This window comes from Anopheles darlingi, chromosome 3 (genome assembly GCF_943734745.1).
Source record: "Anopheles darlingi chromosome 3, idAnoDarlMG_H_01, whole genome shotgun sequence".
Classification (NCBI taxonomy): domain Eukaryota; kingdom Metazoa; phylum Arthropoda; class Insecta; order Diptera; family Culicidae; genus Anopheles; species Anopheles darlingi.
The window spans coordinates 6310001-6323814 of record NC_064875.1 but is presented as its reverse complement, the minus strand read 5'-3'; the positions used below and the strand labels follow the sequence as shown (position 1 = coordinate 6323814).

General features: G+C 47.7%; 3 protein-coding genes across 3 annotated transcripts in view; all 3 read left to right on the top strand.

Annotated features, from left to right (window-relative positions):
* The first annotated feature begins 3470 nt into the window (after positions 1-3470).
* On the top strand, positions 3471-4523 carry LOC125958185 (carbonic anhydrase 2-like). Its single transcript, XM_049691353.1, has one exon. It carries the CDS (start codon positions 3471-3473, stop codon positions 4521-4523), a length of 1053 nt encoding a protein of 350 aa, XP_049547310.1.
* A 5982-nt stretch (positions 4524-10505) lies between these two features.
* Positions 10506-11276, top strand: LOC125957565 (transmembrane protein 234 homolog). Its single transcript, XM_049690354.1, has 3 exons — positions 10506-10729; positions 10791-10950; positions 11027-11276. The coding sequence occupies exons 1-3, from the start codon at positions 10526-10528 to the stop codon at positions 11092-11094; spliced, it is 432 nt and encodes a 143-aa protein (XP_049546311.1). The 5' UTR covers positions 10506-10525; the 3' UTR covers positions 11095-11276.
* Positions 11277-11591: 315 nt separating this feature from the next.
* The window catches only part of LOC125956681 (CDK5 and ABL1 enzyme substrate 1-like), a 6938-nt gene continuing 4715 nt past the window's right edge, over positions 11592-13814 (top strand). Inside the window, exon 1 of the mRNA XM_049688767.1 lies at positions 11592-13322. Coding sequence (XP_049544724.1) covers positions 12802-13322 — 521 coding nt within the window. The 5' untranslated portion in view covers positions 11592-12801. The remainder of the gene's footprint in view (positions 13323-13814) is intronic.

The following is a 13814-nucleotide window of genomic DNA, read 5'->3' as shown; positions in this document are numbered from 1 at the left end:
GGGCGCAGTTCAGAAGGAGTTGAATCCTTTGAACTAGTCGCGACCTGTCGATAGAATTACCTTTTGTTACAACGGTTACTTTCCTGGGGCCACGGTTGTGGGGCAACAGGTCGTGATAAACTTTGAATGATTCGCCAGAATAACATCGGCATGGTGATGGAATGGAAGCAGTATTTTCCCGGAAAACGGAGCGAGAAAAAGAGGAGCTTTCGGCAGTTCTGCTTAAAGCGAAAATGTCCTGAATGCGAATGGACCGGAGGGGGAAATGTGCAAATCCGCAACTGTTGCTCTGCTCGGTTCCTTTTGTCGGATTTATTCAAATGAATATTAATGAATGAGCCACTTGGCAAGGGAACGGTTCTGACCAATATTGGACAGCACACCAACAGAAATATGAAAATTTTATTGATCCTGTATGATTTTGCTGTTACCACGGCAAATGGACCGATAGAGACCCATTCGATCTTCAAGATAACCTTACAGCCTTCTCGATGAATCTACTAAACAAACGAAAGCCTAGAAGATCGTCCGGGACAGAATTTTTCCAGATGATTAGAGTCAACATCAGGTGGTGGCATAACAGCAACTTCAACAACAACAACAAAAACCCCGGGGGGCACTCACCGTCCAACGACCTTCAACATAAACTCCCTACCTGTCAAGAAGATCACAGAGGACTATGACGTATGCAGCCTTTGCCGACCGTAATTAAAGAGCCAAGCGGGGCGGCCTTCCCTGACAGGTTTGCACCGATGGGTATATCCACCGTGGCTTGGCGATCGGCAACGGATTAATTTGAATTCTGTTGGCCACACGTTCTCGTTCTAAGGCCGAGGACCGAGGCAGCATTGATCGCGACGTGTGATAATCCAACCCCTTATCCAACTCCGTATCGTCAACCTAGACCGCGCTCGCGGAGCTCGACCGTAAGAAAAACATCCGACTAAGGGCCCCCCCTTTCCCCCTTGTCCAAAGGGGCGTTCGCCGCAGTCACACATTAATACATTCTAGAGTAATGGCAATTTCATCACGTCATAAGGCGGGCACCGCGCTCATGCTCCTTGCGCTGACACCCAGCGAGAAGTCAGCGATTGTACTCGCATGTCTACCGTGGGTAGCATGGCCTAGGGCACCACCGAGCCGAGACTCGCTCCTGTTCCTCCCGGTTGCGGGCGCAAAAATGGTGCGGCGAGATTAATGTTCGCATCAACCTTAGCTTCTCGTGGAGGCTGCGGATAACATTGTTAGGAAACGCCGACTGGAAGAAGCGAAAGCCCCGGGAAACGGTTTTTCTGATCCCGAGCGCATCGTTAACCTACCCTTCCTTCTTTCAACCAAATGATCTTGCTGAGCCTTTCCCATGGCGCGTGGAGCCGGTGAGTCTGAGTAAACTTATTATACCCGAGCTGGTGGGGGGAAGTAATAATATTTATCTAGAACACCACGCGCTCACGTAACATAAACTCATTAGACCGGCACCGAAGAGGTTGGGGTGGAAAGTACAGAAAATGTCACGGGATGGATTGAAAACGTCCCCTACCGTGAATGACTTTCGGTAACTTCGCTCGCACTAATTGAGCGTCCTTTTGCATTCCGTCACATAAGACGAAGTTAACGTTACAGAAAATCCATCAACGGCAAGTTAAATGTTGCTTAAAACCGTTTCTCACATCGTTCCTTGCCATCTTAACGACACGCAACTGGAACGCTCAATCGAGCGAATCAATGTTGAGTCTTCTTCCCCCCGGGGGGGAACGAGCTCATTAGCCAAGGCAAATAGTACGCAGTGTTGGACGCCCAGTGGCGGCCGAAAAGCAATTACCTTCTGCTCCAATTTTGGGCTGCTCGCCGCACGAAAAGAGCGAGAGTAATCAGAGAGACTCCCCGAAGGACCGCACATCTAGGATGCCGGGAAGAATCCAGGATGCGAAGGTACGAATTAAAAAATTAACCCAAATAAAGTGACCGATTGGGACCGAGAACAGACGGCACAGCAATGGCGCCATTACACTCGATTACACGGACCCGAAGCGAGGCGGTCAATGAGAGTATCACCCAGATTGAACGGCGCTTCAGTGGACTAAGATCCAAGTGCCCCATCGGTCAAGGCTCGTCGCAGGGTTGTCATCACGAATGGCAAACCACAAATGACCCCGAAAAAAAAGGGAAGATGCTACCGATGGGTTGCCATGTTGCTTTCTTCTCTCAAGATCGATCGTGCAATCACCACGAGGACGAGAAATGCACTTGCCTTACATACCGGATTGCTCCAGAATCTCCCGCCCTCTTTCGCTCTACTCCTTTTTGCCTCCTCATGGAACAGCGGAACAAATGAGGATTTTCCCTAAATTGCCCATAAATTACCCAGCAATCATTGCTGCACGTATTGCCGGTGATGCCACATTTCGGCGTTATGAAGTCCTCTTCAACGCGAGTTATTATTTGGTTCGCAAATTAAGAACCGTTTTGCTGTCCGTAGCTAATGTTCCTGACACTCACTTGAGACGCAAACTCGCTCCGACATCGAGACATCGAGAGACGAAATTGTATGTTGAATCAAAGCGGTTTAGACTTTTACATTTCAATTGTGAATGATTTTAAAGCCCTTGATTTTGGTCAACCACATCCACTGCGCATACCCATTGTATTTCCAATTAATCACGTCACAAGAGCAGCATGCTTCACTGTGCGCCTTTAACACATTGTGAACTTTCTTCCTACGAGGCACAAAAAAGAGGAGAGAAGGGAAGCTTTCGCACCACTCGAAATAATGAACAAGAACACAATTAGGTACCCTGGGGCAACCAGGGGAAGGAAACAAGATCGTCAAGTGATGCACTGCTTCACTTGCAATCGTCGCAAATCAACCAGCCAACGGTCCGATTCCGTTTCGCAGGTCATGCAGCTACGGAATGGCATGCCGGTTCCGATGAAGTATCTCCGCAAATTGGTAGTTCCGTGCTCACGTGTTGCTGTCTGGTTTTGAAATCAAGTCATTCCCACTGCTGCAGGCACTTCTGGCCAGCTCGTGATATAGTGTTGAATCTCATTTCAGTGTGCTTCTTTGAGAGTTGACTATTGTTTGTAGAACGGTTCGGAAGCACGTCAGGACTACTATCCAACGATATCCATTTGACTGATTATTCCATCACAATTCCACAGTAGCTGGTATTTGATTGCCAATTTCCGGCTAACTATCTTCAAATGATCATTATTCGACTGTTATGAAACAGTTACTAGATTGCTACGAGAACAACGATTACGATGGCGCATTCACGGCGCATCATCCGGGTATCATCCACTGTTCTCAATCTCCAGAATTGGACCATCTTTTGATAGAATATGACCGTGATATGCACCATTTTTGATATGATTAGTACGTAAATAGGGAGCCGAAATGGATTGCTTTCGTTCCCTGGTTTTACATCGTAGTAGCCTGTCGCTGTTTGTTGAGGTAGTGTTCGGTCGAAATGGCACAAACCACCGGCTCGCATCAGGACCTTTCCGACGAAGACGCCGGAAAGATTGAGCAACATTCCGGCTCGTTATCTACAGTTTCACTCGAAAACGAGGCGCTGGTGCAATCGTTGGCCGCCACCGAATCATTCCTGCCTGCCCCAATCGACATCAACGTAGCCCGAGCCCAGCAGGTCAATCTACCACCGTTGCAGTGGCTGCACTACGAGGAACCACCGGTCAGCATAAAGCTGGCAAACACGGGCGAAACGGTCATTCTGAGTGCCCGGTGGGATGGTCCGGATCGTCCTACCATCACCGGTGGTTCGCTCACCGGTCGGTACGTCTTCTCGCAGCTTCATTTCCACTGGAGTGACACGGCACTCGAAGGCAGCGAACACACGGTTGACGGTGCGCACCTTCCGCTCGAGCTGCACGTCATCCACTATGACGATCGGTACGGCAGCCAGGACGAGGCACAGCCATTCCCCGGGGGCATCCTATGTCTCGTTTACTTTTTCGTGCTCAAATCACGCACGAACCATTTCATCACGCCTCTGATTGATGCGTTGGCATCGCTTGTCCTACCCGATTCGCACACCAAACTGGAACCGTTTCCGTTGATCGAACTGTTCCATCCATTCACGGACGAGTACTTCCTGTACTGGGGTAGCATCGGTGAGGCTGCTGGTACCGGTGCTCGGACACCGATTTTGTGGATGCTCTCCCGTGCACAGGAGTCGATCAAGTTTCAGCAACTGAAGCAGTTCAACCGACTGCTCGATAGGCGAATGCGACGGCCACGGGACCAACCGAAACCACCGTTACCATCGGCTGCACCGGATGGTAGACATCTGTTTCATGTGAACCCCCGCACACCGATGGCCGTGGCGACGTTGGCGATTGAACCACCGGAAAAGTACGGCCGCTCACGGGCACGCTGGCTCGTCGATCGGTTGGTGCTCGATTGGAGCACCCCGGATGCGTGTCGGCGCTATGTGCAGGCTATGCGCGAAGAGTTGGCCAAGAAGCACGAGCAAGAGGTCAGTGAAAATGATGCTGCCTAGTAACAGTGACCATTGTTGCCGATTGTAGAATTGTTGTTCTCTGATTGATTTCCGCTTAACAAACTCTCACAGTTGGCATCTTCTTCTTTAAAATCTAATTGTTTTTAAAATTTAGTAAGTTTTTAAGCGTGTAAAAATTATGTTTTGTGTTTTTGTTTCAAAAATCGATACTCAAATAAATTAAACTTAATCATACATTGTTTTGATCCCGTACTGTTTCCAAAGCATGAATAGCTGCAAGAACGTAACATTTTGGTGTAGCCCTTAAGCTTCATTAAACGCATTCAAAAGATCGTATTTTTTCGTTGTTGTCATTCGCGAAAAACTCACTAAATTCCAGGAATCCCAAATATCCTGCATAATTGGATTTAAAATCCTGATTTCCTTCTTGCTGCTACCGGCTTTCGACCTTTTTGCCCTCCAATCGATAACACCCAAATCACGAACCGGGCCAAGGACCAAGGTCAGTGAAACCGTGAGGATCGCGGCTGGAATGCACTTTCAGCGCAACCGCACGCCTTGCGCCTCTTTCCCACAACACGCGTTGCTTCGACAGTTGCATCACGGCTAAATGGCGAAATAAATTCGAATTCTGACATTCGATGTTCGATGTGCTGAGAGTGGTGCATCAGGCCACAGCAGCACGGGGGTCGCTCAACTGTCGCTGGATGGATTACGAGATTAGTGGCAGCTCAACGAATGGGCGAAGGAGGCGCACAAATGAAAAGGAATAGAAGCAGAGCGGCAGAGCGGCAATGCAACCGAGGACTGGTTGGAGAGTGCAACCAGCTTGCCCAACGTGCATAAGCCGTCACACCGGCCGGCTGTGAGCCTCTTGAAGTTCAAGGTAATGGATTAAGATATCGCGGCAAAGTGCGATGCAGATGCAGCCGGGAAGGTGGCCCAATGCAAGGCCGCAGGCACGGCGGTGTCGGTTGGTCGGTCGGTTTTGAATGAATGGCATATGTTTGGCCACTGCCACCACTACGACGGTGACGGTGCATCGGTTTTATGCGTGGTTGGGTGTCATGTTGCGGCTAACTCGTTCTCCGTTTTGCTCGATATCCTGAGCCTGTTTGTGCCGGCCGGGCTTCGAACTCGATCATCTGGAAAAGCTTTACCACCAACCGACAGCCAATCGAACGTGGAATGGATTCTATCCCTTCACATTAAAGACTCGCTTTAAAGCACCGAGCGGGCGCATTTCATCTGATGCTAAGCTAAAATCATGCAAAGTGCTCCTTTGTTACGAAATCGACTTTCTTCTTCGACATCAGGAGACCATCTTGCAAGTCACAAATCTCTTCGTAACGCCACGTCCTGGCTGTTCGTCATAACTTTAGTCCTTCATTCGGCCAACTTATCACCGTAGGGAGCCGTTTCCACCTCATTAGCACCGGGAGGAGAATCTTATTAGCATAAATCGATTGATTTGTGAAAGTTGCTCCTTTGACGAGCGGAGCATTCTTTGCTTTTTGCCCTGGCATGTGCGTCTTTCACAAAAAGGCTCATGATGTTTTCTATCTCCAGTTCTTTGTTCCATCCTTCGAATCCTTCCTTGGGAATCTTAGCAAGATGCTTTAACATGCTATTTAATTGAGGTGATTATCAGGAGATTCCCGGCTACTAGATAGAATAGATGGAGATCAATTTCTCAATTTCTTGTTTGTACATCATTGCCTTACATCAATCGCAACGCCTCGCCTACTGCTTCTGCTGCTCTGCACGTTGATCGGCGAAGAAGATACAATCAACCGAACCATGGCTAGACACGATACTCATCGGTTCTTCTTCAAAACCAAACAAAACAAGCACCTTCTGCAGTTCGTTGTACTCCGGTTGCTGTCCTATCTTATCGTAATTGGCAAGGGTAGAATGCAAGAAGAACCGATTGTTTACCACCTTCACTTAGAACTTTATCTTCATCACGAAAATTGACAACGACCGGAAAAACCGGCTTTTCCGAAGGTGAGTAAAGGTTAGTGCGGCAGTTTCTTGGGTCCCGGGAATGGCAAGACTTTTGTCGCCGTCGGTGTTGTTTTGAAACTCCGGCCAAAGTCTACTCGACTTTTTCGTTTTAAGACCCCACAGCCTCGATAACCGCACACACATACCGGCAGCTCATGTAAATTTAGACCTCTTCTGTCGGAGAATTCGGTGGTTTGTGTTGTTCTTTCGGAAAAGGAATAACTTGACTTGTTCGCCGGTCGATCCTTTTAGCCGCTAGCAAACATTCTCATCTCTCGAGCACGTATGTCATCATATCGTCGTCATCATCATGGTTGTGAATGTGTTTGCTGTGTGCTTTCATTTTATGATAAACCACATTGGATCGCGTGTGTTGTGGCAGAAACTTTCATCCCAGACACAGGCCCAAGGAGTTTGAATGTTGAGCACAACGAGGTATGGCAGCAAGATATCCATTGTTCCATGTGCCAGACGGCATAAGATGGTTTTGCAAAAACACCTGTTCATTACATAAAAGCTCGATGTTTGCGGTTGTTCGAAACCTGACTGGTGATGTGCCTTGGGTATTATGTCAAAGTTTTGTCTAATCAGATAAGCATCAATGAATGATAATTCTGCTGTGCAAAATTCACCAGCATCATGCTGCAAGGTAAATAAACTCGGCACAGGGTTATGAATACATTTTTCTTACATCGCCGACATTAGAGACACGCTCCAGAATTACTCGGTACCTCAGTCCTTGGCAGCTTGCTTGAGAATACCTAGAAATCGAAAGTGCACGATAGCAGACTTTTGCTTGCGGTATTCTCGGAAACTAATCCTGCTGTTGAATGGTGTGTCGATGATGTTTCAAGGTTCTCACCGAAGCAATGGATCAGAATGTAAACCCTTGCCACACAAGAGACCTTTCGTCGGTAAGCAAGATCTCACCGCCAAATGCCACACATGCCTTCAGGTTCCTGTCTTTTGCTTCGTGTTACTTTCCGGGAAATATATATATCAGAGTCTAGCTATTGTTTTGACTATCTCTAATCAGAAAACTACAGTAAGCTGCTGGATTTTACAACAAAAAAATGCCATAGATGCGTTCCACGTTGATAAGAACTACCGAGAAAATTAATCCTGCTCCTACAGTGTACGTACAACGCTAACATCGTAAGTAGATAGTAAAAAAAGCGCTTCTATACACTGTGTGATTGTAGCATAATTACACAGAGAGAGAGAGTCCGACTAGACTGTTTCTACCCGTTGCCATCTGATCATCGCATCCAGCCTCGCTTGGATGCGGTTGGAACATCCACAGGATCGATTCGACGTATCATGTTACAGACCGAAATGATATGTTTGTATAGCGAGCGCAAATAATTGGACAAATCGGTGCAACCATTATTTATACGATTCCTCGTGTACGATAAGAGGCGCCGAGGCGGTGTACCTAGCGAAAGAACAGTTGCATTCTAACGGATTGGCCTAAGCGATTGGTGATCGGTGATCCGGGGAACGTTCCTTTATCAGATCTTCGCTGCACTCCCAGGAACCGCGTGCGTGCTTCTAATTATTAATATTAAATTACGCACTTCAGGTACTAATTCTGGGCCATAGCTAACCATAGGATTCACTGCTGTTGACTTCCTTTTCCGAAGCCATTGTAGATGCACTCAGGGAAGCCATAACTGACGCTTCAATCTCCCATAAAGGATGCAGCAATAAAGGACACAGTGCACTGTATTGCCTCTTTCCGCGCCAGAGCACTCCACAGCATCGCGATTTAAAGGAACGATACGCGGCGGGATGCGAAAGAGAAGAACAAACAAGGCACTTAGTAGATCGATAATTGCGCCACCATAAAACAACAACACACGCACACACACATGAACTGCTCGTTGCTCGAGCATGCAAACACCATTAATTATTAATTTCAAGCAATGGTATCAATTCAATCATGTCAATACCGATTATCGGCACCGTGGCGTCGATTGGTCCATTAAAAAATAAATGCGCATAAAATTAAAGTTCCACTCCACTGCACAGTATTGCTCCTGCTGCCCATGCCTGTATGCGCATCAGAGCCTGGGCCATGTGGACTGGTTTTGATCCTGCGTAAAAAAAAACTCGCTCCCGGGGGCTGGATACTGCCGCCGAGCAGAGATCGCGTTACTGGAGGTAAGTGTAAGTCTACCTACGAGCGCCTCATCGATCTTCCGTAGATGATGATTTAATTTTCATCTTCCTCTCCCCCCCCCCCCCCCCCGCGTTCCTGGTTCCGCAGATGCCGCATTTGCTCGAAAATCGCTCATGCAACTCCGGGCAACATTGACGATCGGGGTCCTGCTTATTAAATCCTTCTACATCCTGCCCCGGGGGCATAATTGATGTGGGCACCACTGCGCATCGATTGAGTCATTGTGGTAATTATGATCGCTCGGCAATGCGATGCTGATCGTCCGTGTAGAATGGTGCAGTTGCTTTTGCAACCAGAGCTTCCCCTTATCACACCCCCTGATCGTCCTTCGATTAGTGTACACGGTGTGCTTTGCTGCTGTAGTGCCGAGCTCATTGCTATGCGGCGACAAATCGATGAATGTTCAATGGCAGAACCGAGCAAATTGTACTGACATGTTGCTGAGCATAAGCGAAGAAGCTAAAAAAAACCCACGCCAGCCCTCGCGCTCTCCTTTCAACTGCGTGATTGCAAGGTCGTTTGTCGGAGAAGCAAAAACACAGAAACACAGAAATGAATTGTAAACGGAACGAATACGCCTTCAGCCACTGGCACTAGCAGTAGTAGCTGCATCAGAAGCAGCAGCAGCAGCAACTAGTTTATGGGGTAATAACCATATAACGAGATGATTGTACAACTGTCGATGAATATGTTATTGCATTTTAATGATACATCAACCCATACGGGCACTAGAACGCGCCCTGCGGGACGATGATATGTAAGGGGCCGATCAGCGATCAGCCTCTTCCGATCGTCTCCTCGCTCTCGTGTATTGCCCCTTCGAGAGTCGCATTGCAACATAATGTCAAGGAAGCGCCGGGCTCGATCTAACCGGAATGCCTGTCGCGGATCGTGGAAGAAGATGAATGGAGCGCCCCGGTTAAGGAAGGAAATATATCGCGACGAAGCGAAAGGTGAGCCGCTCAACGCATCCATCCACCTTTTAGCATCGCATCAATCACGGCAATATTGTTATTCGATTACAATGGCTTCTATCGGGCCTTAGAATTAGCGTGCAGTTTGCCGCCGGCGACGGATTTGGCCCGCGACCTTCGCCCAACGATTTGTTACTCTCTTTTCCTTGGATAAACCGATCGGCGGGAAGAGACGATGGTGTTCCCTTGTCATCATGTTACACAGAAGAGAATCGTTCTAATGATAACAAATGGTACACGGTAGGTAGTTCTATGCTTTGAACGACTCTGAGAAAGATTGTTTTTAACATTGTATGTTTTAAATTGTAAGATTATTCTTCTGCCTAGCGTGTGGTGAGAATGAATTTCCTTTGTGGATAACCCATGTCCTGTTTTCGCTTGATCGCCAGCAATCCATCTTTGGTCAGCATGCAGATTACATTTGCAATGGGGATTTCTCTATTTCCCAGAACTATCTTTGAATGCTACCTACATAGTATTTAGATCCATGATAGTTACTGACCGATGAAGGGTTCTAATGGCATAGACACGGTATTGGAGCATTCTGATAGGCATTGTTTTATAGGATTTCAGATATTCATACATCATTTTAATCCTTAAGACCTTTGTTTGGTGTTCCATTACAAAACGCTTGAATAAATTCATCTGTACGATTGTGAGTACACAAAAATTTTACGTGTAACTCAAAAAAATCACCCGCGCTTGAAAATTCGTTTCCCGCCGTTCTCGACTTGTATTTAACATAGATGTTAGTACCAGCCATTCCAACCCTTTCACAACATTACATTATGTTAACATGCTATTGAGTAGAGCCACATGGGTGGTTATCATTTCTTGTGTTTTGGTTTTGAGGTCCGATTTTGCGGCTTTTTTGCGCGATGGACTCTCCAGAGGAATCTGCAATGCCCAAAATTGCGCAAATGGACATTTTCTCGTTATCTAGCATATTGCTTGTCGCCGTTATGTGGGGAGCAACGAACCCATTCATTAAAAAAGGAAGCATCGGCTACAACGATTTACAGGCAAACAGCAAACTGGGTCAACTGTGGTTAGAGATCCGATTCCTTATCACTCGCTGGCAGGTAAGGGGAGGTTTGGAGAATTCTTCATCAGAACAATTCATATGAATCTCTTCCTTTTCAGTACATACTACCGCTGATTATTAACCAACTAGGAAGCATCGTGTACGTGTTAACGCTTCAACGCACGGAATTATCTCTCACCGTACCGATGGCCAACTCCCTAACGTTCGTCTTCACCGCCATCACGGCCAGACTGCTTGGAGAGCGACAATCCGGTTGGAGTAAGTGCAGTGCGGACAGAGTCTAGTGTAAAAAAGGGTTGGTAAAACTAAATCCTGTACATTGAAATCATTGCAGGAGTCTACTGTGGTATGGCACTGGTTGTTCTGGGAACCATAATCTGTGGTCTCGATAAGCTGCTGTGATCGCTGGGTGAACTCCAGTACCTAGCCCGATAAACGGTTTTGCTCCTCAGGGCTAGAATTGGATAATTGTAAATATACTCGCCTACAAACCATCCATGTCTGTGATATCTAAATATCCCACATTTTATAACGTTAATATTCTCCTCCATGTATTGTTGGATGAAACATTAAGTACAGTACCACCTAAAGAAACAGCAAAAACAAAAATTTGTAATTGATGCGTTATACATGAACTCTGTAATGTTTTATGAGTAGTTATGAAAACAATTACTCCTCCTACAGAAATTAGAAGTTTTATGAGCTATTTTTGTCGCCTTTTCTAAAATTTACGTACTTTTAAATGTTTTATTTTCGTTCAAGATTACATTCGGATAATGGTTTCCTGGGCAGTATCTGGCGTCCTGCTCTCACCAACGCCCTTCTTGCGTTAAGCCACCCTTCTCACTCTCGCAGCGGGTGAGTGCTACATGGGCTGACTCTTTTTTTAATTCGTCCATTCGTCGATTCAAGAGAAGTAGAAGTGAAGAAAGAATTATCGTCCACTGCTGCTTAATTTCGCTGAAAATCAATTTCCTGTGAATCAATCGTACCAGTGCTTCTGCAATAATTAGCTCCCAAATCCCATTCAGTGTACCAATTAGTGCCACCCTTTGACCCGTTCTTCGCGCGAGTGTGTGTGCTGTTCTTTGTGGAGCGGCGGCACTATCATCGTTGTCACCCTTCGCCCAAGGCACATTCATGCTACGGACTAGTAAGCAGCGGTTTGTTCATCGTGCACGCAAGAAACTGTCGTAAGATCGGCTAACCACCTACCCCCAACCAGTGACCCTCGACCACCCTTACAACCCAGCTCCGTTCTTCGGTCTTGGTCGCGGTCTTGGTCGCGGTCTCGGTCTCGTGATACCAAAAATAAAAGTGTTCCTCTGCCGTGTCCGTGTGTTTGTGTGTGTGTGCGCGTTTGTGTGTGCTTTCATGTTTTTTCGGCCGTCAACTCCCTGCTGACCGCCACCCCCACTACACACCACGGTCGAATTCCAGCCTCCAGAATCGAAAAGGCTTTCCCCCCAGCGGTTCAGCACTTCTAGGGCCTCCGGAAAACGGAACCGGGTCCATCGCGGTTGCTGTTTTTCTTATCCAGAAGGACATTTTTGCACACTCTAGAACTCTCGCAGCAACCCGCTGTTCGGTTGCCAAGAGAGCGCGAGTGAGCGAGAGAGCGAGAGAGCGCGAGCGGTTTCCAACCTGCAGCATAAAGCATAAAATCAAAACATAACCCCACCGGTCTCCGGTTCGCCGGAAAAATTGCGACGCAACAAACTCAGAGCCGTCTCCAGAGCGAGAAAGCGGCTCGGGGCCATCCCCGTCGGATCGAGCGAGAGGGCAAGTGAGCAAAACGAAAACAACAATCCTCCAAAATGATTACCAGTAAAAAGAACTGATACACGGCGGCTGCGGGGAGAGTGGGAGAAGAGGGTGAAGACGGAGGAGAAGGAGGAAGGTGATTTCGAAGATTGTGTTTTGTTTTGGTTCTTCGCGCGAGATCCAGTTTGGAGCGGTTCGGTTTTTGTACGGCGTGTCTTGGCAGTAGGTGATCTCGCGATTCCATTTAAAAGACCGGAACACCCGGCATCATCTTGCAAGGTGCGCTCTTAGCTCACACGCAAACCCCATCAAGGCGTGTTCCTTCCCGTACTCGTTGCCCAATTCATGGCTAGTTCTATGAGCAGCAGAAATCGCATTCGTCGTCGACTGGCTGCGATATCGTTTTTGTCCAACATCTCGCTGGACGGTACCCATCGGGATACGAGACTAGGGCCAGGGCACGGAGCAGGCGCTGCTGCTGGTCTATCGCTGAGTGGTGGAAGGGCAGCCCTGCAGCTGTTGAACAACAATGAACAAGAGGGCGGCGGATGCGGGGCTTCGGACCAGTACGAGGACGGCACCGAGGATGCTCTTGATGGGCCCGGGATACGATCGCCGTTGGTGGACCGCGATGGTGACGGGGCAGAGGATTCATCCGGACGCGATACGGCCAGCCTGAACGGGGCCGAACGGGAAGGAACGGTGGCCGCCCAGCAGCCAGCAGGGCGGGCCCGAGCCCGAACCGGAACGTTTAGCAAAAGCCCGGAGCGCCAGGCTGGTCGGCGGATCGACAGCGAGGGTAACATGGTCGTACCGGCCGCCCACAATGGCGGACTCTCGACCAAGAGCACCCCACTCAAGGACCGGTAAGTTACGCTCAACAGTCTATTTAACTTTCCATTTACCTAACTAGAGACCATTCTAACTTGAGATGTTAATGCTATCAAGATGGTTTTGTAGAATTGCTTTCCCTTTTGTTACTCCAAAAATATAAAATGTTACGGAACACCTTCATAGTATGGCAGGGCTGCTGTGTGATCAAGGTCGTCCAAAGTTCAAAACCACACCAGCAACATTCCTATTTTCGTTCTTCAACCAACTCAAAAGAGAGGCATTTTGTTTGAATATTATTTTCCCCACATAGCAGGCGACACTATTCCTATGTACTTATCTGAAAAGGTGTTATAGTATTCATGGTTGTACCATCTAACATCCAAAGCAGCGTAGTGCCATTTCAAGGTTCAACACGATTCCAATGCTCTTTCTCTCGCTCGCCGTCTGGGTGCGGTGAGTCACAAAACATGGGCAAAAAAGTTAAAAGCAAACACGCGATCGTCATAGCGTCGTCATAATATCAC

What these genes read in the sequence shown, in the direction of transcription:
- LOC125957565 (XM_049690354.1), top strand. Translation starts at nt 10,526, where the DNA reads ATGGACTCTCCAGAGGAATCTGCAATGCCCAAAATTGCGCAAATGGAC. An exon ending in TCCTTATCACTCGCTGGCAG is followed by an intron (nt 10,730 to 10,790) that starts GTAAGGGGAGGT and finishes CTTCCTTTTCAG; the next exon opens with TACATACTACCGCTGATTAT. An exon ending in AGAGCGACAATCCGGTTGGA is followed by an intron (nt 10,951 to 11,026) that starts GTAAGTGCAGTG and finishes AAATCATTGCAG; the next exon opens with GAGTCTACTGTGGTATGGCA.
- LOC125958185 (XM_049691353.1), top strand. Translation starts at nt 3,471, where the DNA reads ATGGCACAAACCACCGGCTCGCATCAGGACCTTTCCGACGAAGACGCC.